At 47.6% G+C, this 27,049-nt stretch overlaps 1 protein-coding gene across 2 annotated transcripts in view; it reads right to left on the bottom strand.

The window, feature by feature from the left end:
* Positions 1 to 17,215: 17,215 nt before the first annotated feature.
* The window catches only part of LOC144107776 (deoxyribonuclease TATDN1), a 28,582-nt gene continuing 18,748 nt past the window's right edge, over positions 17,216 to 27,049 (bottom strand). For both annotated transcript variants that reach the window (XM_077640943.1, XM_077640944.1), the window contains exons 8-10: positions 24,650 to 24,720; positions 21,131 to 21,263; positions 17,216 to 18,853 (exon numbers count right to left, since the gene is read on the bottom strand). In XM_077640943.1, the coding sequence (XP_077497069.1) occupies positions 18,733 to 18,853; positions 21,131 to 21,263; positions 24,650 to 24,720 (325 nt within the window). In that variant the 3' untranslated portion in view covers positions 17,216 to 18,732. The remainder of the gene's footprint in view (positions 18,854 to 21,130; positions 21,264 to 24,649; positions 24,721 to 27,049) is intronic.

The raw sequence follows: 27,049 nt of genomic DNA, 5'->3' as shown, positions 1-27,049 counted from the left end.
ACCGGCCAGTTATTGCTGCTTCTGTTACGGAGTCCCTCCCGGCTTTCAACAGCAATACCGACTTTCTTCGCGACATTATCCGCGCTGTTGTCCGTGAGGAGCTATAGAAGATTTGTGGTACGTCGAAGCCAGCGGCCAGCACCCTTATGATCGCTATCCGCGAAGAGGTGCAGCAAACTATCAGGCCTCCGTTACTACGCGCCGAACCACAGCCAATCCAGACAGACTACTGCCGCCCGACATACGCTGAAGCTCTGCGACGCCCTGCCCCAAATCCATCGGAATTTCCACCGCCCAACCAGAGACTACTGCCGCCCGACCTACACTGACGCTCTGCGATGCCCTGCCCCAAATCCAGCGGCAGTTTTTCCCAACCATCACGACGTCCTGCTACCCTCCGTGCAGACAGTGCAGCACCGCATCCAGAGTGATCGCCAATCCCTGCGCAGAGCGGACGTCTGGCGTGGCCCTGACCGCCGGCGTTTCTGCTTCCACTGTGGGGAGCCCGGTAACCTGTTCCGCCGGTGCCCATATCGAGAGCTTGACCTGCATGGTTTTTCCTCCGATGCGCCAAGGCCCCGGTTTGGCCAGCGGCCCCGTGAGATTGAAGAGTACGTAACCCAGCAACCTATGTGGTCCATGGCGCGCCGTCCGTCCCGATCCCCGTCACCTCGCCGATCATCGTTTTCACCGAATGCGCAGAACTCCTCGCAAGTGACGGCGGACCGCTCGCCCAGCCCTCGTCGGGAAAACTGAGAACAGCGACCTCCGGGGACGTGGTTGCTCGATATCGAAGCTGTAAAGAGCCCCTGACGACGCAGACGACGCAGATATCCGATGATAGAGCTTTGACGACGTCGGCGACAGCAGCTGAACTAAAGGACCATTTGTCCCTCGACATACTCGTGCTCCTCGATGGTCACCACATTAGCGCGTTGGTGGACACAGGACGGAGTTTTCAATTATCGGTGGCAAATTGGCAGCGCTTCTGAAGAGATCCGGACGGCGGGGGGCCATATCATTACTCCGCTTGCACAGTGCACGGCTAGGGTCCAGATCAGCGACTCGACGTTCATAGTTGGCTGCCTGGTGCTCCGCGACTGTTCTCGTGGCCTGATTTTGGGCATAGATTTTCTCCATGAGAATGGTGCTGTTATCGACCTGCGGCACACAACCGTTACGTTTTCTACAGCGAAAGCCGACGACACCTCTGACGTTCGTCAACGCAGCTCCGCCCTTCGTATTTCCACTGAAAGTGTCTTGATCCCGCCGCGCTCCAGTGTTTTTGCAAGCGTCGAATGCGATGATGGGCTACGTGATGGACCTGCAGTCGCCGAGGGCAACCTTTCCTTGCTGCTGACACATGGCATTTGCTCGGCCCGAAACCTTGTCCACCTCAGTAACGGTTTATTTATTTATTTGAAAATACTGCAGCCCCATTCTAGGGGCTATAGCAGGAGTGGTTACATATGATGTGGTGCAGTTCCACGCATAAAAGGGTACGTGACAAGAATTTACAGATATAAACGCTGCACACAACACCATACAATGCTACGACTCAATTGGTCGGTCGGAACTCCCGATTACTAGTTTTACGAACGAACCTCGTCACCTTTTCCGAGCTACTGCCGTCGCGTGGGCCGACCAGTTGGCCGATGTTACTCAGTGCTTTGCGTCCAAGGCCATGGAACGCCCGGACACGTCCCTGGATCGCATCGATATTAGCTCCGGGCTCTCTGCGAGTCAACAGCGCCACCTCCGCGCCCTATTGCTCCAGTACAAAACCTGCTTCGCATAATCCTCGAAAGTGCGGCAAACGATGATCACGAAGCATCGGGGCATCACTTCCGATGACGCTCGCCCCATACGACAGCAGCCGTACCGCGTTTTTTAGAAGGAACGCTACGCCATCAAAACGCAGGTGAAGGAGATGACATTATTCAGCCCTCTAAGCGCCCGTCGTGCTTGTTAAGAAGAAGGATGGGACACTGCGTTTTTGAGTTGATTACCGTAAGCTGAGCGCCATAACGAAAAAAACGGCCGGGGCTTAGCTTGGTTAAGCCTGGTGATTGCGAATCAGCTGGTAGTATGGCTGGTGGTAGTCTTGGGTTATGCTAGTGTTACGGCTTACAGTGAATCATCTAAGAGGAAGTCATCCGTCGAATCCGTGTATGCCGACAAATATTTCCCTCACCAGCGTGCCCATTACAAAATCTTCCAATATCGATTGGCCGACGTTGCGGTAACACTCCATTTTCTCCGCGTCGTAAGATATGCCCACTCGGTGCTTGCAGTAGCGTTCGTTAAAGTACGGTAGCGTTACGCCGTAATAAATGCTGGGGTTATTGTCCCCGTCCAAAATTCGATACAGTTTGTTGTACGTCTCCTCGTCTTCACGATGCATTAGCGGTAGCTTGTATGTTTCGGCCACGTTGTAGATGGCCAAGTTGTCTGCATAACACCCTCATCGTTCGTCGGTCATCTTAAGTTTGCCCCACTTGTGCATCTGCGTGTCCGGCGTGTCGCTGGTTGCCCCGGGGTAGAGAGGCTAGAAGCCTCTATATCCGGGGTCCGGCGGTAGACCGATCTTGCGTCTTACAATGTCGTTCTTGTAGCGCGGTAGCGCCCCTGGTGATCGTAGCGTAGGTGACTCTGACCGTAGCGCCCCTGGTGAGAGGAGCGGGAGTTAGGCCGCCGTTGGTGGCTACCGCCTCGCCTCGCGACGGCGTAAGATGGGGCCCCGTTTTTACACAGCTGGTGTGACGTCACTCTAGGTCACGTGGTGTGACGTCACTCTAGGTCACGTGGTGTGACGTCACGCAGCGAGGTCACGCTAAAGGTCAATGGTGCCTACCACCGCCTCGCCACGGAACGGGCTGAAGTGCGACCTGAAGTAGTATTGCTTCGCAATAAAAGGACTTCTACCCGCTGCCCCGCTTGGACGACTCACTCGACAGACTTCGCCGCACCAAGTATTTTTCGTCGATCGACCTAAAGAGCGGGTATTGACAGATTGAGGTTGATGACGTGATCGCGAAAAAACTGCCTTCATCACACCCGACGGCCTACATGAATTTAAAGTGTTGCCCTTCGGCCTTTGCCCACCGCCGGCGACGTTTCAGCGCATGATGGATACTGTCCTGGCTGGCCTCAAATGGCAAACCTGTCTAGTTTACCTAGATGACGTGGTGGTGTTTTTAGAAACCTTCGACAAACACCTTGAACGCCTGCGGACCGTGTTGGATGCCCTGCGGTTGGCCGACTTAAACCCGAGAAATGCCACTTTCGCTACAAAGAGCTCAATTTTCTCGGCCACGTTGTGAGCGCCGACGGCGTACGACCCGATCCCGAGAAAACTGCTGCCGTAGCCAAGTTTCCCCGTCCTACTACGAAGAAAACGCTCAAGAGCTTCTTGGGTTTGTGCGCCTACTACCGCCGTTTCATCGCTGGCTCGTCCAAGATCGCTCAACCGCTCACCCGTTCAACACGTGACGATACACCGTTCGTCTGGACTGCCGAGCAACAGGCTGCTTTCACGGAGCTGCGCCAACGGCTGCACATTACCCCTGTGCTGGCTCACTTCGGTGAGGAGGCCGCTACCGAGATACACACCGACGCTAGCAACATCGGGCTTGGTGCCGCCCTCGTTCAACATCAAGAAGGCGTGGAACGTGTGATCGCGTATGCGAGTCGCACACTCTCGCGCACCGAAATCAACTACTCCACCTCGGAAAAGGAGTGCCTCGCTGTCGTCTGGACCACAGTGAAATTTCGGCCTGGCACCACCATAGTGAATTCCATCCTGTGCAAAAGGATGGGGCCGGACCTCGTACACTTCCCTGTTAACTTCCATTACCCCGTATCCTAGTCGTCGACTCATTAACCTAATTACACGATTAGCCTTAATGACCATCCTTTCCGTTTCGCTAGCCTGCCTCTGGACTTCTGGTATTGTGCATATGGTCACATGCACACTCTCAGAGGCCTCTCTAAGCCTACGCATCCCCATTTCTAACTGCTTCTCGGGATTCTGGCTCCTCCCATTCAGCACATCGTTGAGACGCATGGATAACGACAAGGCGTTCGTCATCCATGTTGCCCCCCACAACCTCCTGGGCTTTGGCCATTGCATCTACCATGCACTTCCCTGACTGGGCCTCCACCTGCACCCGCCTTCACTGTCGTCAAAACGTCTCCCTCAACCCTCGCTACGTTCGAGTCACCGACTACCAGAACCCTCCTCCGCTTTAACCGTTCGCTTCCTAACTGCGACTGTTGCCCTCCGGATCGCACTACCTGTCTCTCCCGCCGCCTTGCGCTACTGTCGCGAGTTTTTACATTTACTCTTGCCCACTCAAAGCCTGCTGCGCTACAGCATTGTAGGATCGACGAGCCTCGTCCCCCACCTGACACTGCTCCGAACCGGGGTTCCCTGCCGGCCGCGACCCGAGCGCTTCTACCTGCTCTTCTAGCTGGGCCCGCTTTTCCCACTCCTCCTTCAGCTCGCCCACAATTCGCTCCAACAGGTCGGCATTAGCCTCCTTCCTCTTAAGCGACTCGGCGGCCTGAGTTTCTTGCTTAATCCGTTCCTCTTGTTCCACCTTGAGGTCCCATTTGAGTTTCTTAATCCTAGCTGCCCAATCCCCTTTCAACGTCTGAACGGCCTCCTCAAAACGCTTACATATCTTGCATGTGAAGCTAGCCCCATCTGCCTCGGCTAAGCTCCTGAACTCGGTCTCATCTAAATAGCATCAACATTCGCAATCCTGGCACTGCGCTAACTCCCCGTCTTGATTTTCCTAGCTTGCCAACCCATCGTCCGGCCAACTACGCAACGTAAAAGCCCGCCAAAATTTCTACACAAAAACCTTCGGCACCACGCAACGTCAAAGCCCGCCAAAATTCCTGCACAAAAACCTTCGGCACTACGCAACGTAAAAGCCCGCCAAATTTCCTACACAAAAACCTTCGGTACTAGGCAGCGTAAATGCCCACCAAAATTCCTACACAAAAAACCTTCGGCACTACACAACGTAAAAGCCCGCCAAAATTCCTACACAAAAACCTTCGGCACTACGCAACGTAAAGGATGAGGATAAACTTTATTTCCATCGATCAAGGTAGCAGTTGGTGTGGGGTTATAGCCCCATCAAGTGGTGTTCGGCGACTTCTAGGGCTCTTGTCACAACCCGGATCTGTGTGTCCGAGTCGGAACTGAGCAATGCGGCCTCCCACTGGTCTGGATTCGAGAGCTGCAAACCTCGCGGAGGGGAGTCCTGAGGGCAAGCCCAGAGTATGTGGGATAGAGTGACAAGTTGGCCACATAGTTGACAGGAGGGAGAGTAGACACCAGGGTATATGCGGGCATGAGGGAGAGTAGACCCCAGGGTATATGCAGGCATATATCGCGGGGTTGGGGAAGGTGTTCGTTTGGAGTTGCCTCCATGCAACCTCTTGGGGTTTGGTTAGAGAAATATGTGTGGGGGATATAGAAGTCTACTTAAGCGGTAGTGCACGGTTGTCATGAAATGTAACCATACGATCTCTCGCCGTCCACAGGACGGGCGACACCACATCCCGGCTGACGAATCCTCGGGCATGATTGTGGGCCGCCTCGTTCCCTGGATGGGACGAGTGCGCAGGAACCCAGATGAATTGGATCAGGCGGAGTTGGTCCTTGGTGGAGCGGAGGAGAGATAGAGTGACGGGGGAGACCCGGCCTCTGGCGAAATTACGAATCGCAGATTTAGAGTCGCTGAAGATGGTTTCTGCAGAGGAGGAGACCATCGCCAATGCTATGGCCGCCTCCTCTGCCTCTTCAGACGATCTGACAGGAATGGAGCACGCAACCAACGGCCGTCCACAGAAGTTTACAACCACGAGCGAAAAAGCATTGCGATCAGAGGATTCGGCCACATCGACATTTGTTTGTCTGTCCGCATACGGCATGCGTAGTCGCTGTACTGAATTTGTGTGGACAACTTCATTGAAAAATTGGCACACTCCAGATCCGACAGAATGCGATCTGGTCGATGTGTCTAATCATTTAGTATGTACAGAAAAAAATTGTTTTGTAAGCAATGAACGGTGTTGTATGGAATAAAAATCGGAAGCCAATTATTTTGTTGCGATTGTGTGAATGCATGGAAACTGCCTCATCTCAAAATGATTTGCTACCAACCCATGAAACCAAAGGGCGGGCTCAACATGAAAGTACACACGTTTCTTGCATGTTCCCTGAGCAATAAATACGACAATACACTCTGCTTACATTCAAATAATGAACAGTAGCCCACCCAATATATCGGTTTGAGAACTACCAAGGCATGCACTCTGCATGCTTTTAGCGCCTGCATTATCACGGGAAGCTGAGGCAAGACAGGGGAGCAGCTGCCAACGTTCTTCCATAGCGTGCCACTCTTGATATCCATTTCAGTGTCGAATAAAATACCGCAGGGGAAAAAAAATCTTGGAAAATGATTACAAGCATGTTATAGTTGCCTGACAACAGACTGTGAAAATAGTTGTTCCTTCAATTTCCAGGTACATGCAAGCGAACACACACAAACACACGCGCGCGCACTTTTTCCATCTTTGATCCAACCCAAATCGGGGCAAATCGACGTAAGGCGAGTAAGATGTACATTTCAGCACGCGATGGAAAATTCTAGAGGCGATAAACAACCTAATGATGTAAACTGGATGCAAGAAAGATGTACGTCTAACATAAATAAGAGCACGCAGTTGAGGGTCCAAGCAGGAGAGGGGAGGAAGACGCCCTAAGTGCCTACAGAACTATCCCTTTCTAGCCGACCCCTTTTTTGGCAACGTTTCTGCACACCGCCCCCCCCCCCCCCCCCAACTTTCTTCATACAATGTTTAGTCTGAGTCAGCCTCGTGAATGATATGCATATATACTGCATTTTTGTGAACTTCGGCAAAATTCTGTCTAGGTTGATCGGAATTGGTTGCAAATGCCGCCGCATGCATGAAGAATATTTTTTTCTGGTGTGAACACATTTCGACACCCTGCGGTGCTAACCCTCGCGGCAGCAATTTCACGTCTCTTGCACAATGTCGATTCATCTCAAGGGTAAACAGAAATTGACAATTTCCCACTTCTCTATACCTTGTTCTTTACCAACCCTAGTTTCTAAGGTTGGACAGGCATCCGTCGAGCATTGACTGAAGTTGTCAAGCGGTGTTTGTTATAGTTGTATTATCATAGATAGAATATCATTTAATAAAAAAATAATTAATTTAGTGCTAGAGTTGGTAGGTTACACTCTAGACCAGGAGTGTTCGGAATACTAATAATATTACTGTGCATCAACAGTGACGAAGTTATTGCACGCGCAAAAGACGAGGGCAGAAGGAAGGACACAAGAAAGGCACCGACTTAAACTATAAGGTTCATTGAGAAAAAAACTGCCAGAAATATATACATGAGACATAAACAAAACAAATAATTTGCATGATATCACACCTTTCCTATTTTTTTGGCTCCGCTTTCCCTTTTCGCTTGCTTAGTGATTTGCGCTGTGCAATTATGTCGACAATGTATCGCTAACTCTCCCAAGTTAACACTGTATTGACGTTGTGCCTTAGGCAGTGCAGGCTGGGTAGCATTATTTTTCTTTCTTTTTCTTTGCCCACACTAATATATGTACAACTCAAGAATGAAGTCGCACATACCCTCAAAGGAGGCCCTCCAGGCAGCAACGTTGGCCGTACAGCTTTCTGTGGCTATGCAACCAAGGCTAAAAAAGAGAGGGAAGGAAACGGTGCCGTGCATCCTTATCCCAAACAAAGATCTCCCCACCTCTGATGCCATTTGGACAAAGACGGTACACTCTTTGTCCTGACTCCCTAACCTTTTCCCTTCACCCTTCCACAACCATAGCCCGAATAAAGGAAGCCTCACTCGTGACAAGGACAAAAGGGCCTTCTGCACTGTACAGCTTAGCCTTGGCTGCACAGCCGCAGAAAGCTGTTCGGTCGACGCGCTTGGCTGGAGGGCTGCTTTTGAGGGGAATACGCTGCTTCGTTCTTGAGTTGTACCCGACTACAGTTGGTGTTGTGTTGGGTTTTATGGCACATAGGCAGATAAGGCCATCATGCGCCAAACGCAAGGTATAGAAAATTGCCTTGTGCTGGATTTTATACAAAAAAGAAAACAAAACGGTGGTGTAAAGGACCTAAAATGTTACTTCATATCACCTAGTGAAGGTAAAGGGCAGAAAAAGTTTTAAAATGGCTAATGGTAAAAGCTTTAAATAAGGTCAGGTAACCTCAGCGGCCATCCTTTGCAGGGCAAGGATGTCGAGGCCCCAACCAATGAAATACACACCTTAGCCTTCTTCTCAGGAGTGAGAAAGTGGCTGAGGTTTATCTAAGAAAAGTGAAGCATTCACAGCTTTTTAAGACAACCAGCCTCTCGTTAAAAACATAAAAAATGTCAACAGTTGCATTATCACTCATGAGTAGTGCACTTGGGTGAAATGGAATGCATTGATTATAAAATTGACTAAAATACTTCTTTCTTAGCTTTTATAACTTTGAACATGTAAAAAAGATATGGTTTAGTGTGAGCTCGTCGCCGCATCTTTAACAAACGGGTTTGGCTTCTTTTGTAAGTAAGTAGTTGTGTGTCAAGTGTGTGTGTCCTATGCGAAGGCGACATAAGATTACTTCAGTGAAACGTTCTTGGTTTCTGCATGACTTCCATTCCCCCAAGGGGGGGTTTATGAAGTGTAGTTTGTTGTTGAGTTCATTATCTCACTCTTTCTGCCATTTGTTCTTTAATTTGTTATGTATTAACTTCATACAGTCTTTAAAAGGTTAGTCCACATTTTTGATTTCACCATTTTGAGCTCACACTGCTGCTGAGTCTGCTCTCTCATTACCCTCTATGCCGATGTGGCTCGGGACCCAGCAGAACCTTATCATATGTCCTTGTGTTGTGAAATTTTCTATGTTGTGCATGATGCTGCCTACTAAGGGTTCTACTGCATTGCTTGTCTGCAGTGCTGTGAGTAGGCTCAGGGAATCGGTGTATATTATACTGTTTTCGATGTTCTCATGTACTCATTTGTCCACAGCCATACACACTGCACAACATTCGGCAGTAAAAATTGATACATAAATTGGCAATCTTACTATTTTTTCCCATTTCCCCTGTACTACGGCACTTCCAGCGTACATCGCTGTTTTCGAGCCATCTGTGTAAAACTGCATGTAGCTTGAATATTTCTCTTTCAAAGCCAAGTATTCTTGTAGTAGGTGTTCATGTGATGTTTGTTTTTTTACGAAACTGTGTTAGAGTTAAGTCACACGCAGCGGGAAGGCAGTACCATGGTGGCAATGGATCGTGTCTCGGGGCAATTTTAGGTAGAGCATCTAGTATTCCCGGTTCATGATATGAATCTTCAAAGTGTACTAATAACAAAGGTCTGATTGATTGCGGCTTATTATTGAATAGCCTTCTAGATGTGCACTTGGTAACTATGGGATAACAAATGTGTTTTGGTAAGGATCTTATTTTCAGTACATATGCACAGGTAAGCATTGCTCTTCCGTTTGCAAGAGACAGTTCATTTATTTCTACATACAGACTGTTTATGCGGGATGTTCTGTATGCACCAGTTGATAGACGAAGACCCAGGTTTTGTACGGGATCCAGTCTTTTAAGGTATGATGGTCTTGCAGACCCATGCACAATGCATCCATAGTCCAAAGTGGACCGTACTACGGAGCGGTAGATCTGTAAAAGACATACCCTATCGGATCCCCAGTGTTTACGTGAGAGCACCTTCAGTATATTTAGAGATCAGGAAGCCTTCTTCTTGAGGCTGTTTATGTGGGGTAAGAATGTGAGCTTTCTGTCAAAAGTTATGCCTAGGAATTTATACTCTTGTTTTACTTGTGGAACAATTGCATTCAAGTGCAGGGTGGGATCAGTCTGCATGCCCCTTTTCAGTGAGAAAAGCATGGCAACTGTTTTTTGTGGAGAGAACTTAAATCCATTTTGGTCTGCCCAAGTCGCTAGTTTGTTTATTGTAAGTTGTATCTGTCTTTCGCATGTTGATAAGCTAGAAGATGTGCATGAAATTTGAAGGTCATCAACATATACGGAATACATGATGGACTTTGGAATTATTTGCGATATTGAGTTCATTTTTACAATAAAGAGTGTGGCACTTAGAATGCACCCCTGCAGTACGCCATTTTCCTGGATGAATTTTTTCGAAAGCGTGCAACCTAGACGTACACGAAATGAGCGGTCAGAAAGGAAGTCCTTTAAACAGTTCAGCATCCTGCCATGAATACCTAGATCCGTGAGGCCATACAGAATCCCAAACCTCCAGGTGGTATCATAAGCTTTTTCCAAGTCAAAAAATACTGCCAGACAATGCTGTTTGTGTATCAAAGCTTCACGGACTGTGTTTTCAAGATCGACGAGATGGTCATTGGTACAGCGTGCTTTTTTAAAACCACACTGGTGGATATCAAGAAGTTTGCGCGATTCAAGAATGCACATTACCCTAATATTTAGCACACTTTCAAAAAACTTTTAGCAAGACAACTCGTAAGTGCTATTGGCCTGTAACTGCCAGCTGAAGTTGGTGGTTTTCCAGATTTCAGGAATGGCACAACCACGGCGTTTTTCCACGCCTCTGGCATTTTTCTAGACTGCCATATTTTATTGAAGAATTTCAGAAGAGCTTCTACAGCGTCTTCGGAGAGGTGAGCAAGCATTTCATAATGGATTTCATCTGGGCCTGGTGCTGTCTGTTTGCCCGCCGACAGTACTGTACGGATTTCTTGTAGTGTGGTTAATTTATTGTAATGTTCATTTGCACTGCCACTTGTTGGCAGTCGTTTTTATGTTGTGTTCTGGTGGTGTAGTGTGAGGAACTAGAAACTGTGGCGAAGTGTTCCTCAAGTTTGTCGGCCTGTTCGCTAATGCTTGTCTGTGTATCCGGAGCTGTTAGGAAAGGAATTGTAAAAGGAGTAAAGCTGCCATTAAGTTTGCGGACTTGTTCCCACATTTGTTTCGATGTAACTGAACTATTTATGGACAACACATAATTTTTCCATGAAGTTTTCTCAGCATTGCGACATATGTACCGTGCTTCTGCTCTCGACTTTTTAAAATTTATGAGGTTGTCGTGTGTGGGATATCTTCGGAAAGTTCCCCAGGCTTTGTTTTGTTTCTTTTTTGCTTCTCTGCACTCTTGTGTACAGCAGAGCTTATTATTTTGTCGTACAACTCCTGGCGATTGAGGAATGGCTAGACATGCAGCCGCAATGATACATGTAAAAATTTCATTTAGTTTGTCAACGGTAAGATTATCAGAAAATATTTTCTCCAGACAGGCCTTTTCTTGAAATGGTGGCCAGTCCTCTAAGTGCAGCTTCCAACGGGGTGGTTTTGTTGGGATTATTGGTGGTGGTGAAGCAAAGTTAATTACCACTGGAAAGTGATTACTTCCGTACGGGTTATCAAGAATATCCCACTTAAAATCGGTAAAAACGGATGGAGAGCTAGAAGGCAAGTCTATGCAACTCATCTTACCCGAGGATGAAGAGCGATATGTGGGTTTGCCTGTATTGAGCAAGCAGACGTTGTTGCACAGAATAAAATCTTCTAAAACCCGACCTCTAGTATCTGTCTGTTCACTCCTCCAAAACGAGGAGTGCACGTTAAAATCCCCGACTACAAGATATGGCTCTGGTAGCTGCCTAAAAAGCTCCTCTAGATCTTTTAGTGTTACAGTGAGGTGTGATGGAAGATATATAGAGCATACGGTAATTGTTTTAAAGCTTAGGACGGTGACTGCAATGGCTTCATAATTCGTCTGGAGCTTTATTTCATGGGTTGCAACGCCGCTCTGAACTACAACAGCAATGCCTCCAGAGAGCCTATTTGCTTGCTCACGGTCACAGCAAAAGAATTTATACTTTTTAAAGATATTTTTAAGAGAAGGTCCCAAGTTGGTCTCCTGCAGACACAGTGCTACAGGAGATAGAGAATTTAAGATATGACTATAGTTGGTGGTCCACGTCCTTTATTTGTGTCGCGCGCATTAGGCAAGCTAGCAAGTCGCAGTTCAGCTACAGTGTGTGGTTGTGGAGAACCATCAAGGTGCAGGAAGAGAAAGAAATGTGCCGAACCACCCCAGCCAACACCTCCCCCCATGCACGACGGGTACAAGCAGCCGGGTTTGCCATGGTACGTTTGTAACCCTCCGAAGGCAGGCACAGCAACAAAAGAAAAGCCTTCACGTAGCGCGGGTCAAGAAAGGACCGGACATATCTCAACATCTAAACCAAAACCAGACTCTGGTCGCTCGGGGGCAAGACAGGAAGACACTTTCTCAGTCATCATTCAGTGTCGTAGCCTGGTGGCAGAATCTGAACTACTCGCAAGATGGCAGCAGTGGAACCTCCACCTTAAAGATCCGCAGGTGATTGAAGTTATCCAGAGCCCTCCACTACGGCCACCCCTTTCTTCCTTCAGTCCTGCCTTTATTCCTTCCCTTACAGTGTAGTTATGAGACAGATACTGCGCCATTTCCTTTCCCCAAAACCAGTTTTCAATTTTTTTCCTTCACTGGCTATGGTGGCTCAGTAGTTAGGCACTGGGCTACTGATCATGAGTTCCGGGATTCGAACACAGAGGTGAAAGGCTAAGGCATCTGTGCTGTGCGATGTCAGTGCATGTTAAACATCCCCAGGTGGTGGAAAGTATTCTGGAGCCCTCCACTACAGCACCTTTAACTCCCTCCTTTATCCCTTCCCTTGCCACAGTGTCTGATATGTGAGACATACTGCCTCATTTCCTCTCCTCAAAAACCAATTTTCCAATTTTTTTCCTCCAGTCTAAATATAATAATAATAATTAGCTTTTGGGGAAAGGAAATAGCACAGTGTCTGTCTCATATTTTGGAAGAGAAGGGATAAAGGAGGGAGTGAAAGAAGAACGAGGTGCCCTAGTGGAGGGCTCCAGAATAATTTCCACCACCTGGGTCAGTGCAGGTTAAAGATCTCCAGGTGGTTGAAATTATTCCAGAGCCCTCCACTACAACCTAAAGCCCCTAAATTAGTTTTTGCGGAAGGAAATGGTGCAGTATCTGTCTCACATATGGGTGGACACCTGAACTGCCCCATAAGGGAAGGGATAAAGGAGGGAGTGAAAGAAAAAAGGAAGACAGAGGCACTGTAGTGGAGGGCTCCGCCCATCCACCAGGGGCAGCAACAATGAGGGCTTTATTACAGCCCAACCACTTCAATGTCGGGCGGCTGCACCAGGAGATGCGCAGAATGTTCTTCGTATATTTGCGAAGCATTTTTTCTGCCCGACGAGAGGCGGAACCCGTCTGCCCAGGCCGGCGGAGGCTGATGCGCTCGGCGCTAACTGGAGAAATGCTCCAAGTTGCTGCCAGTGTGGTCGGGGTGTGCCGAAGCTGCAAACGTCGGCGGTCAAACACCATTGGTGTGTATAGAGGGTCTCGCTGTCAAGCGCTGTTGGTGTGTACAGAGGGTCTCGTTTTGGCCAACACACTGCCACTCTGCGTGCCCCCGGATACATCAGATTATAAACTTAGCCTTACTGCGCCATTTCCTTTCCTCAAAAACCAAACAAAACAAGTGAGCCACCAGCGTTCATTGGCTTTGATAACCTTGTAGAGGCCGTTCATTTTCACCCAGGTTAGAGCAGCAGCGGCCTGTTTCGATGGAGACAAAACACAAAGGCGCCCGGGATGTCAGTGCATGTTAAAAATCCCCACTTGGTGGAAATTATTTACGGCACCTCTTTCTTCTTTCACTCCCTCCATTATCCCTTCCCTTACCGCCCATGTCCACCAATATGTGAGACAGATACTGCGCTATTTCCTTTCCCCCAAAACCAATTTTCCAATTGGTCACCCAATATAATGAATGGTCACCCAATATAATGAACGCTGCTGCGGCCTATTGCTGCAGTGCCACATGTCTGCCACAACGTTCTCAGCGCTAATGCCTGAAGGGCCTGCATGTCCTAAACTCCCCTGTGTCAAAGTTTTCACCACCATCCCTCACATCTCTCTCTCACCACTGCCACATACCTGAAAGCGCGATAGAGGCGTCCACTGACCCAGGAAGCCAGTTATCCTTCCCGTTTTCAAAATCATCAGCGTCTAGAACGTGATCAACGCCAATCCCAATGAACAGAATGAACGCCGACAGCTTTCACTTTGTACATCCCGGATTAGCTGAGCTAATACAGATTCATATTTTTTTGCCTGCTATTACTGTTTTGTCAACACATTTTTGTTTTATTGGCACCTTGGCAGATGGGCACGTGCGATTTAAGATGTAGAAACCGAAACCATTAGAAAATTCTAACAATGCCAACACTGATGATAACCATAAATTCACAAAACAAACAGGGTATTACAAGGGTTATGGCAAGTTGAAGAACCATCCAAATACTGAATGGAAAATCACAGACTTCAAATCAGCGATGTGCGTAGAAACATATGAGGGCTCAGAATTTCTATGCCATGTACCCTTCGAACCCTTCATGTCACGTCTACGTACGGTATAACTGCCATGAATGTAACCGCTGAAGTCACTACACACAATGCATCATGGCTGCACTAGGTGCACAGAAGGGACATAGATAAAACATGCCGATTTCTCTGGCTGTACAAAGCCATCACTTGAGCATGGTGTCTGGTAGGTGTGTATTCAAGATCTGCTCGCGTTACCAAATTAAAGAGTCCTGCTTTTACCACTCTTTCAAATGCAGTTTAGAAGCGACACTCTGCTGGTGCCCTCAAGTCCTCTCAAAGCGCATTCTCCACAACCATCCTTTTGCCCCATGCACCTCAAAAGCCAAGCATCTGTTCGCTTCATTGGTCATGCATGCTGCCGCGCTGGTGTCATGTCTCTAGCATGCAACAGCATCTACACGCAACAGTCTGCTAATCGCATCAAAACCTAACAAAACAAAAATTAGCTGTGGTTTAAACATTGGTAACCCTGGTGAGAAGCGAAAGCTTCTTTTGCATGGCTATGTTCACAAACGCCACACACACTGCCGAACGGATTGTCTGTAAAGCATTGACAAAATGCCCGATGGTGGAGTTGCCACCTGCCACGGTGGGCAGATTGTGATGACATCTGTAGGTCACATGACCTGCCAAAAGAGTGCACTGACGCTGCCCTCTTGAAAACCTAGTGTAGTGAAGCTTTCGCTTTAAAACTTTGCCTCACGCATCTGTTAGACCATGAAGGTAGTCCTAGTTGTCTTGAGGCAATGTCTCAAAGTAGTTTCACAATTTCAAAATATATTCATGCTTTAGTTCTCAATATTGTCCTTTGGCAGAGCTCAAAGGTGCACCATGCAGCAACGCTGTCATGTACTTTGCACCCGTCACTCCTCCAGATTTTCCAGATGCCTCTGCTTTTCAGAAACTGTGTGCCAGTCCATGTGCCTGTGTGTCCAGTTTCAAGGTCAGTGCACTTTAACGCAACTGCGTTAAAGGCCCCATTGTCCACAAAATCCGGTGTTGGTATTGTGATCGGAAAACCATGGGCGTGGCTCTGGCAGGTGGTCCCCAGAGAGCAACCAGGAGGCAGGTGGGCCACCTAGGCCACAAGACCTAGCAGTGTTATCACAACCTGACCACTTGATAGTGAGCAAACTGCTCACCTCTGCACGTGGCAGTTAAATTTATGATTGGCTCGGGAGGATCAACCTGGACCGCACAAGACCCATTGCTGAGTGCACCTGCCATCGCAGGGCAGTGCTGCATCACTTAAACACTGCACCGCTGTGCCAGGAGGGGTATGATGACCCTCAGAGATCTATGAATGTAGAGTACAGAATGACATTCTGCAGATATGAGAATTAACCAACTACACTGTCACGCCATACCCTTAAGGCGAAGCTTAATGTCCCCTCCAAATTTTTAAATTTCCTCTCCCTGGTGTGCTCAAGCGGACCTCCAAACTGACTGGCTCAGTCAGACCATTCACTGTCACCACTGGGTACTGTTGGGGTTTTGGCACAGGACACTAGCTGCATTGCTGTTTTCCTGCATCAAAAGGCAGCTGAAAAGGAAGCGACTACACGTGTTTATCTCGTCCCTATGCAGTGCCCAGTGCACTGAGAAGACCTGGTCCTCCCAGCGAGATGGAATAGACGTCATAAAGGTGCTGATGCACCTAACTTTGTTCGCACCAAGAAAGCAGCTGCCGACTTCCTCCAAATTTTTAATAAAAGCACAGCCCATTCAGAATGAAAAGCCTGTGCAAAGCACTACATGGAATGAATAGCAGCAAGTTATTAGCAGGCTAATGAGCCCTGAAGTGGACATGTAGCCCAAATTACCAGAAGCAGTAATCAAAGCAAAAAGGTGGCCAGTTCAATACAATTTTTTGAATTATGCATGTATCTTAAGTACAAGCAACTTCTGTGGCTTGCTGTTTCGTGTTGTGTTCACTCTAAAAAAAATATGCAGAAGAAACTGCATCACAGATTTTGAGTCTCCTATGGCACGTCATAAAGTGGCTTGGTGGTTCAGATCTATGCTTGCTCCACTGTCCATTTCTTCCCAAGGGGCTCTTACACACTATCCTCCCAACAGAAGTGGGTTTGCATGTAAACCTGCCTAGTTTTGTCGTGAAGGCGTTTGATAAAAAAGTGAATGTTAGCATAACAGCAGAAAAGAACTCTACTAGTATACTAGTACCAGAAACTGTCTGAGGTAATGTGCTACAAGTATATTGACCTCTGGATATCCAGTAATCTGTCCTGAGCACAACATGTTGATACTGCTTTGGTTAGCTCTCTGCATAACATTCTTTACGGTCTACTACACCTGCTACACCTTTTTTTGCGCCTATAACGTTGCTGTTTGGCCAATCTTGGAATACAATAATGTAATAATCTGGGACAGCTACACTGAGATCAATATTCGCAAATTAGAGCTCAAAAAGAGGTTCATCTCCAATTACTACAGCTGCATCTTTTCCAGTGACCATGATAGAAAAAGTGGCTTACTGTCTATTATAAATGGGAACAGTATTTGTCACTGGAATTCTTTCTCCATTTGATCCGCGGAAATTACAGTACTGCTGTGTTGCACATCCTCAGCTACTCTGATGGCTATGCCACATGCAGGCAACATACTGTTCTGGTGAAACCATTGTTAACAAGGAATAACTGAAATTTATTTATTTTCTAAAAACCATAAATGTACAGAACTGCCTTGCATTTATAAACACAGAATTCTTTATCACTACATGAGCTCCATCTGATCTGCATCCAGTAGTGACTTGCTGACTGCTGTCAATGTAAATTGCTCTGTAATTTACATTGACATGTGACAGTCATTTGAATGTTACTAATACGACAGCATTAGAGTTGTCGTCACATCAAAACCCAGCTGATGTCCGAGACAAAATTCGCTTATTGGTCTAGAGAGGTCACATGATCTTGTGACGTTATCACAATCTGCCCTGACGGGCCATGCTGACTGGTCGAAAAAGGTCATGTGACTGTGTGACATCACAGGCTGCCCATTGGGTTGCACGCAACCTAGCTTCTAGACAGCAACCTAAAGAGAGAATTAAAATAAAAAATCAGAATAAAACATGATACAAACATGCACTATATGCCGTAACAGTCACTGCATAGTGGATACCTGCTATCGCAGCTATCAGTCCGAATATGGTGGTTGATGGACCAACAATTGAAAAGAAACTGATGCAAATGCACAGCTGCGACAAATGTGAAAACTAATGCTATCCCATTCCACTCTTGCGGTGAAATGAGCGTCTCCCAGTATTTGCATGCTACGTTCTCGTACGTTATGATATCACACACCTTTGTTGTTAGGGATGTCTTGCCTACTACGTTCTACTTCCTCTTTTTTTTTTCGGGGGGGGGGGGGGGGGGTTATAGTACAGATGTGTGTAACCATCTGGCCTGGTACTGTCCTTCAAGATAACTGCATTCATATGCAATGCATAAATAAATAAAAACAGAATTCTTTTAGTAGATGGATGGACTTGCCTGTCACCCTCTCATAGCAGACCATGTTACTTTACACCACCGACTTCCACTTCACAATGTGCAGGAATGAAAGCAGGCAGTTTATGAGTCCTTACAGTAATACATACATACACAGGAGAAAGTGGCAACCTGTGGTGTGGTAGGATATCATCAACTGTGGTTAGCAAAAAGAACCGACCTAAAATATGCGAACACAACTGCGCCGTGCATGTATTGAGGTACTTGCAGAAATTTAAGCACTCTATGAATTGCCATGAGTGCACCATGAGGATGCTATTTGCTAAACGAGATGTACTGACACTTTTTGGGGCTGTTCTGCGCATTATGCTGGAGACATCCTTGCAGCATTTTTGACGTGCTGAGGATCACTCGACTCTGTGGTGTCATATCTGGTGCCTGATGGATAATGATCACCCATGCTACTTTTTACGGCTCACAACCACAGCATCAAAGCCTCGCACCAAGAAGTGAAAACAAAGGAGAGTACCAAGGACACGAATGCACCAGCTGTCACTAATCAAGCTGAACGGCTATCCACGTAGAGTCTCGGCAGCAAGCCACTGCTCGAAAGCTGAAGCAGTTGCGTCGGCCTTCCTTCAACTGCATACGGTGCCTTGGCAAAGCATGGCGCATTTGGCGAGAGTCCCATAGTCAGCGGTGGTTTATTGTGTAAGTTGCTCCTCCTCGCCAGGAAAGAAGAGGTGGCATGTGTTGGCGTACACCTGCGCGGCCAGTGTGTCAGGGTCTTCGCCACGGATGCCTGCCAGGACCTCCAGCACCTGCCTGCACGTGGGACATGCATTGCTGACTCGTGCTTGTGTCAGATAGGCCAGCATGAACTTCAGCAGACTACAGAGCAGCTGCAGAGGGCGTGGCAGTATGAATTTTCGAGCAACACTGTGTATTTGCAGCGCTACAAAAACCACTGAAAGCGCACTCTTGGACTTTTCACCTTTATGCTGACTAGAGTGGCACTGACCAGAGACCACCCTTTCTCGGGCCACTTATGCAATGTTGCTATTCGCCAGCAGGTGAACGAAAGTGATTTCAAAGACAACACAGTACACAGTATGCCGATAATTAACAAAGCCACGAATCCTGAAAAAAAAAAAGGAACTGGAGGGGACAGTTAAGGTCCACTTTAGGGGTATGGCGCGAGAGTCTTAGTGGGTTGATGCCCATATATGCGAAATCAGTAATTCTACACTTTACGCTCACAGATCGCTGGGAGTCCTCCATACCACTCCTGCCGCAGTGGTGTAGAGGTTAAGCGATCTTTGACAACAAAGTGCGCAGACAACAACGAGGACGAAGATGAGGCAAGGTGCTTGTCTGTGTCTTTTCTCATGTGCATTCTCGTCATTTTCTGCGAGCTTTGTTGTCAAGAATGAATTACCAACTAGCCCAAACCCACACTTTGTTAAGCAATGAGCCCCTGCCCTGCGATGGCAGGTGCTGCCACTGGTGGGGCTTGTGAGACCCAGGTTGTTCTCCCCGAGCAACCTGGCACAGTGGGCAGGTGCCAGGTTGCTCTCTCTTTGAAAAAGCTCGGGAACTGGCAGAAGCCTTTTTTCTCAAAGAGAGAGGCGGCATGTGCGTCAGCACCACTTCTATCTCCCTACGTGAAAGCGAGTATAGATTGCTAAAGAATAAGCGATAATGAGTAGGTTTGGTTTGAGTGTGTGTTTTTTGGTGTTGATTTTCTTTTTTCTCTCTCCTTTTTTTCTTTTTTACCATGAAAGAAATGCGCATGCGTTCACCTTCTTCGGGGTATATATATGCAACATGTGGCTTTCAATAAACATAGTTGGAGTCAGTGCCCGTCCTGCCTGGTCTTTCTGTGTGGTTTGTGTCAAAATTAGCGCTGTTTTTACTTTTGTTACACAGCTATAGTTCGGTTTTTACAGTAGGTCTTCAGACTTGCTAACATGACTTCTCATCATTTTTGTGTGAGGCTGCCTCGTCTTGTGCCAATCCTTAATAAAGAAACCAAAAACAAAGGCCTGACACTTCAGGCGTCTGTGTAACACCAAGTTGAATGAAACACATTCTGTACCGTCATTTATGACCTTTCTCTGTCTGTGTATGTTTTACCATTATTTTTCGAAAATAATGTGCACCTATTTTTCGGGAAAACCCAACTAAAAACGTCACGCGTGTTACAACCGAGCATGAAACTGAAACTGCGCCAACAATATGCTATTCTTATCGGCATCACAAAATGGAGGCTTGGTACTTCCTTGTGTGTCGATACAGTTAAAACTCATTATTTCGACTGCTGTTAATTTGGCAATCCAAATAATTTCGAACAGCCGGCACTGTCCTGACCAGCACCAATGTAAGTCTATGGTGTTGAATGCTCGCTAATTTGGAAGTGGTGCGTCTCACATCACTTAATTTTGAACAGCTTCATAAAGCGAGGCAGCGTCCAAATACAACATAAATGGCAAGCGATTGTCAAAACAGCCCTACTGAAACCTGAACTGCATGCTGCAGAGTTGCCCGCGCACCGACGTGCACACAAAGGTAGGTGTGAAGCAAAATGGACGGCCCCTACCTCCAAAAACAGTTCGACCGCTTAGTTTCAGCTTTACTTTCCTGAGCTTCGTGTCAGCCCTTGGTGACGGCAGCCATCGGCCGTGCATCAGCCAACCAAACACAGCTGCGTGACGTTTAGGACGCTGGTGCCTCTGCACTTTTCTCTTGCTACCATCCATGTGGTCCTTCCAGTGCGCTAAACCTGCATGCTTGTCACACGTCGTTCACCATTTGTGCGGGAAGCTTGAAAATCTGGTGCGCATTACAATCAAAGATATAGCACTTTTTTTCTTCCCACTGTGAAAAACAGGGGTGCATTACAATCGAGTAAATATGGTACGTGCACACTTATTTCAAGGACCCTCACTCAGTTGTGCAGCAGTAGGTGAGTGGGCACAACATGACTGCCCAAAGTAACAGCGTCCCCCCATCTCATGACAGCACCAAATGCTTCATGTCGGCCATGAGGAACCCCTGCGAAAGTGACAGGGTAGCAAGAGTTGAGCAGCGGTGCCCACTTACACCAGGTTGGCAGGCTCGTTGCGGCCCTTGACCATGAATCCGGGCTCGAAGCGCTCTTTCTTCTTGGCTGGGAATGATGTCCGGATGAGCTTGGCCCCAGCATGCGTGGGTCGGATCTCGCACCACGGGCAGTCTGCATGCGTACACAACATCCTCGTCTTCAAAGATAAACAACAGCAAGAGGAAGGTATGCGCTCGCCAGTGCAGATCTGAGGCGTTGCAGGAGTGAAGAAAAGAAAAGCGTGATACATGGACTGCCCACCTGCTTTACAAACCGTGAAGGTGGCAGCTAGAACTGTATGTCTCAAATACGTGCAAGAAGAAACAGAATTCGTGGACAATGCAGGTCACACGGACAGAGGAGATAACAAAGGAAATGGAGGCAGCAATCGAAACAAACCTGTGAACGATTATGTGCACAATGATAAGCTGCAAGTGCATTTGTCAAAGTTCTCTCAAGTTCAGTGACCACCACCACCATGACCATGACTGCGCCCATTGCAGGACAAAGGCTTCTCGTATCTTTCCCACTGACCCTGTCCTATTCCAGTCACATCCACCTTGTACCAAAAAACTTCCTATTCAGTGACAAGATGTGTAAACATGCTGAAGGCAAAACGTTGCGATCTTAGCAGTGAAATATGAATGTGGTGGCTTTTTTCTGTACAAACCAAGTTTATCCTTCTCATGCACAAAATGAGGGGGGGGGGGGGGTCGACTTAGTGGTTAGGGCGCTCGGCTACTGACCAGGATACCCGGGTTAGAACCTTGCCACGGCGGCAGCATCCCGATGGAGCTGAAACGCAAAGGCGCCCGTGTGCTGTGCGATGTCAGTACAGCACGTTATAAAGATCCTCAGGTGGTTGAAATTATTCCCGAGAGCCCTCCACTACGGCACCTCGTTCTTCCTTTCTTCTTTCACTCCCTCCTTTATCCCTTCCCTTACAGCTGGGTTTCTGCCCAGATTTGAGACAGATACTGCACCATTTCCTTTCCCCAAAAACCAATTTCATTTCATTTCACTCACGGGAGTATTGATAGCTAAGGAAGGGCCGCTGTACCAATCACGGAGTCTTCGCCAGCGCCTGGGAGTGTCACTAGCTGATGGAAGAGCCGCTATTTCAGTTGGTTGCATAATACAGCGGCTAGACGATTATATGCGTAACAGCGGCGCTTCTGGGGAATGCCGATGTTTGCTGGAAGGATGTTTGCTGGAAGAGCCGACGCCCCGACACCGATCACTTTTTGTTTGGTGGTGCCTGCAGTTGGTGCATTTGACTCGACTGCCGGCCGCGTGCTTCGCCATGAGCTCTCCAGGTTCGAAAAGCATTCCGCGCTCAATCACTGCAGCGTTCAAGAGGGAGGCCACCATTTACGGCAAAGAAACCAACAACTGCGCAGCGGGCCGCAAGTTCGACGTTTCTGATTGGTTGGTGCGGGAGTGGCGGAAGCAGCGAGACAGAATTTTCAACTGCGCGACTCCAAGCGAAGAGGTTTCCGCGGGCCGAAGTCGGGACGCTTTCTGGAGCTGGAGGTCAAGCTTGCACCGTATGTCACCGAAATACGTGGTCGCTCCCTTCCAGTGACATGCGAAATGATCACGCAACAAGCCCGGATCTTCGCTGCGGAAGCTGGGATACCGCGAACAGACTTCAAAGCCAGCAGGGCTTGGGCTTCGAAATTTATGAAGAGGGCTGGCTTCTCTCTTCGTTGGCATACTAGTGTACGCCAGAAGCTGCCTGCTGCTTACAAGGAGAAAGTTCCGCGACTCGCGGCGATACCTGCTCGGCCAAATCGGCAATGCGGACCAGACTGCCGTCTACTTCGACATGACGAGCAACACAACAGTGAGCGTGAGGGGAGCTTGCGAGGTTAAGCTTCTCACGACAGGAAATGAGAAACTTCGGTTCACTGTTATGCTATCATGCTTGGCCGATGGCACAAAGCTCCGACCGTACATCGTCTTCAAAAGAAAAACTATGCCAAAGAAAATGTTCCCGAAAGGTGTGATTGTGCGAGTGAACGAAAAAGGCTTTATGATGAACGACTTAGTTATTTGTTGGTACTGTCGGGTGTGGCTTTTGAGGCCAGGGGCATCCCTCAAACATCGCAAGCCGAACCTTCTTGTGCTGGACTCATTTCGCGGCCACCTTATTGCGAAAGTGAAGACAGAGCTACGAAAAGAACATACAGATATACTGGGGATTCCCGGCGGTCTGACGGGGCAGCTGCAGCCGCTAGACGTTCGCATTAACAAGCTATTCAAGGACTTGCTCTAGCGCGAGTATAACGAGTAGCTGGCGGCGGAAGGGCGTAAACTTACGCCAACGGGGCGCGTGAAGAGAACCTCCCTGGCGGCTGTGTGCGGGTGGGTGAATTGCGCTCGAGCGGCCGTACCACGCGATGTCGTGGTGTGGCCATTTAGGAAGTGCGGGAAGACGATGCGCGGGAGGACGATGGAGGACAATGTGCAGTGGGACCGCAGCGGCGACTATGACGACAGCAGTGCCACTGAAGATGACTCAAGTGAGAATGAATAGCCCATCTATGCAATAAATTTTTGTTTTTGAGCACTCCCGCCGGTGTTTTTTTTTCGGACATGCGATTTGGCGGGTCGACTTACAATTGTGTAAATACGGTACTCACATTAAGCCACATCATGAACAAGAAGCGACGAAAGAGGTGTAAAATCATCAGTTAACAGAGACCACTACTCCAGAACAGGCACAAGATATATCTGCTAATTTTCTGAGTGCTGGAAAACTACATTCTCTAGATTTTTGGGCAGAAACTTGGTTCAATCCGATGTTTAGGGAATTTATTCGAGATGCAAAATTGGATACAACTAGGTTTGACCAACAAATTGCAGGACTCTCAAGGCTGTCGAAAGAACCTTTTTTACATTCAAAGGTTTTTGAGGAACTGTACAGGAACTGTACAGACCCCTCCCTGAATTGTGAGCATTAACTTAACTCTTACTCAGAGCACTTCGATGAGATAAAGGTTAGCACACTAAGTACCCCAGCCTCAAAGAATTGACTCAAAATGTGTAATGAAGTGGTGTCAGCTAAGAGGTGGACTGCCGATTGTGGGGTTTAACATCCCAAAGTGACTCAGGCTAGGTGGGGCGACATAGTGGAGTGCTCTGGATTTATTTAGACCACCTGGGGTTCTTTAATGTACACTGACAGTGCCCAGCACATCGGAGTTCTTGTATTTCACCTCCATCGAAATGCGGCTGCCGTAGTCAGGATCGGTCCCGCGACCTTGGGATCTCTAGCTGAACACCCAAGCCACTGAGCCAGCATAGTGAGCTTATGTTCATTTATTGATTTTTGGCATATACCGTATAAGGGTGTTCACATGAAATGTGCATGCACCACACAAGTTTTTCGCAAGACACTGGGTACTGAAGGTATGTTCCATTTCTGGGGTACTGGACCTTCACAGGTCAATGAAGCCAAAGCAGTCCAATGTGCCGAAAATACAGCCCATCGATGCCAGTGTGTGGAAACCAACCTGTCTCAATGAGAAGCCGGTCGCTGGGGATGGTAGCCGCCACAGATAGGTTCTCCGCTGTCTTCAGGGAACTGGCAGGGAGAAGACATGGTCAGTCATGGATGGGGGTGTGTTTCAAAGCTACATTTCATTTCACTCTCATTGTGCAATGATAAGGAAACTGCGTAATTAGTGCGCATGTTTAGTTGTATCACTCTGCCACCTATCAGACCTGTGTTCCCAAGCCTTGATGAAGGGTAAGACAAAACCATGCTAAGGTACAAAGCGTGATGCTGCATATTGCACATGCCAGCATCATGTTAAGTGAGTTCCCCTTCTTCTTTCATTTCTCTACTTTGCCCTGATGGTAAATTGCATTTAAATGCGAATGTAGCTGGTGTAAATAGCAAAACTCCCGGTGGCCACATCTGGACTGAGAATGCAGGAAGCTATATGAAACCACAAAGGAAACAGGGAACCGAAAAGTATTCTTTGCAAAGGCTGACACCAATGGCAAAGATCTTGGAGCTCACTGTCCCATAATTACAGATTCCTGCATTCCGTGGACCTACACTTAAGTCAAGAGTTCTGCATCAACTACCTAGTATTCTCAAAATTCTGTAGCATAGGCTTTCTCCGAAAGCTGCCTTTACAAAGAGCCATTGACTCTGCTAGGGACAAATCGCATCAGTCCGCACTGTGGCAACTGTGACACAGGGGGAAATGTGGAGCCCATTCTTTTGGGATGCTAAGAACGTGCAGATGAGAGAACACGTTACCAGCTGAAAGTAAAAGCACTAAACTACAATTCCAATCACAATAAACTGTATATCAGGACCTTTCCTCTGACCTACTCAGCAACATTGTGCTTTATAAACTTTTTGTTAGAGAACCTCAAGACTTTTTTTTTAACGCTTGATATGTCCATACCAAAACTCTAGGGCCACAATTTATTTTCCCTTCCTTATTCTCCTTTCCTGTTATTATTTTCTGCACCTTTCTTCTGCTTCTTTTGCCCGAGCGTTACACATAGCAGCCTGTCACTAAGTTGAGTGTGATGGCTGAAACCTCTGCTTTCTCTTCTCACAGCCTTCCCTGTCTGTGCCCAGTTTTTCAAGCAGACTGAATTATAGTGCTGTTGAATTTAATACGCATTGAACTGACTCTGATGAAGAGCCCTGGCCTACATAAGCAGCACAGCGGCTGGTGTGTGGACAAATTCCTGGGTGGCAGGATTAAAGGGCATGTCACCCCTCAGCGCAGCTTATGACAAGCTCGCGATTCTTGCGCGACAGCTGTTGCGCCCTTACCGTTGAGCATACGCACACAAGTTCGGCTCTTTGAACAATCTTTCGAGAATCAGCACTAGCAAATGTTTATTTCTAACAAAGTCAATAAACAACTACTATCTTCAAGAATACACGATTCACATAGACAGATCTTGTTTCTATTTTTTTCCGCATGCAATCCATGAGAGCCTCATGACTTTGCCTACTCCACATCTATCATCATACAGTAGAATCTCATTGATACGAATTTCACGAGAGGGCAAAAATATTTGTATCATCCGAAAGCAATCAAAACCTGTATGCATAAGCACAGAAAATGCATTTCCAGTCCGTTTTCAGCTGATGGGATTTATTTACAGCCGCATGTCACTGATCACTCGCGAGGTCGGTGCAGTGTGGACTGAGTGCTGCTGCTCACTGCTCTCGGTGCGATCACGTGACTAGCTGTCTCGGCATTGCCGATGTGTGGGCAGTGCACAGTGCTCTAAGGTGCGATTGCAGGTTGTGCATTCATGTCACCCGCAGTGGCACGGAAGTCTGCTTTCAACAGCGGAATTTTCACACATTACACACAATGGACTCTGGTCAGAAATTTTAACGAATATATATCATGGAGAAAGACATAACCGAGATCATATCGTCAAGATTCTATTGTAACCTCAACCAATCCTCCTAAGTTTGCTAACTGAAGCAAACACTTGAAATGTACACAGTAAACTGAACTGGCAAGGTGGTTTACACAGCCCAATGCATTTCATTTCACTGTATTAGAGAAGAGCACTGCTGTACTGTTCATCTGATTTCAAGGTTTAGGGTTATGAGATTTAATGTCACAAAGCAACTAAGGCTATGAGGGACGCTGTAGTGAAGGGCTCAGGGAATTTTGACCAACTGGGGTTCTTTAGAAGAACTGAGGATTGGCCGAGTTGGTGGTGATCCATCGCATTAAATACCAGCGCTAAAAAACACACACAGAGGACAAGACGAGACACATGGAAAGCGCCTTCCGAAAGTCTCGTCTTGTCCTCTGTGTGTGTTTTTTGGCGCTGGTTTTTAATGCTATGGGGTTCTTTAACGTGCGCTCACATCGTACACTACATGAGCCTATAGAATTTCGCCTCCTTCGAAGTTC

The sequence above is a fragment of the Amblyomma americanum genome, chromosome 10 (genome assembly GCF_052857255.1).
Source record: "Amblyomma americanum isolate KBUSLIRL-KWMA chromosome 10, ASM5285725v1, whole genome shotgun sequence".
In the NCBI taxonomy this organism is placed as follows: Eukaryota; Metazoa; Arthropoda; class Arachnida; order Ixodida; family Ixodidae; genus Amblyomma; species Amblyomma americanum.
This window is presented reverse-complemented; position numbering and strand designations above follow the sequence as displayed.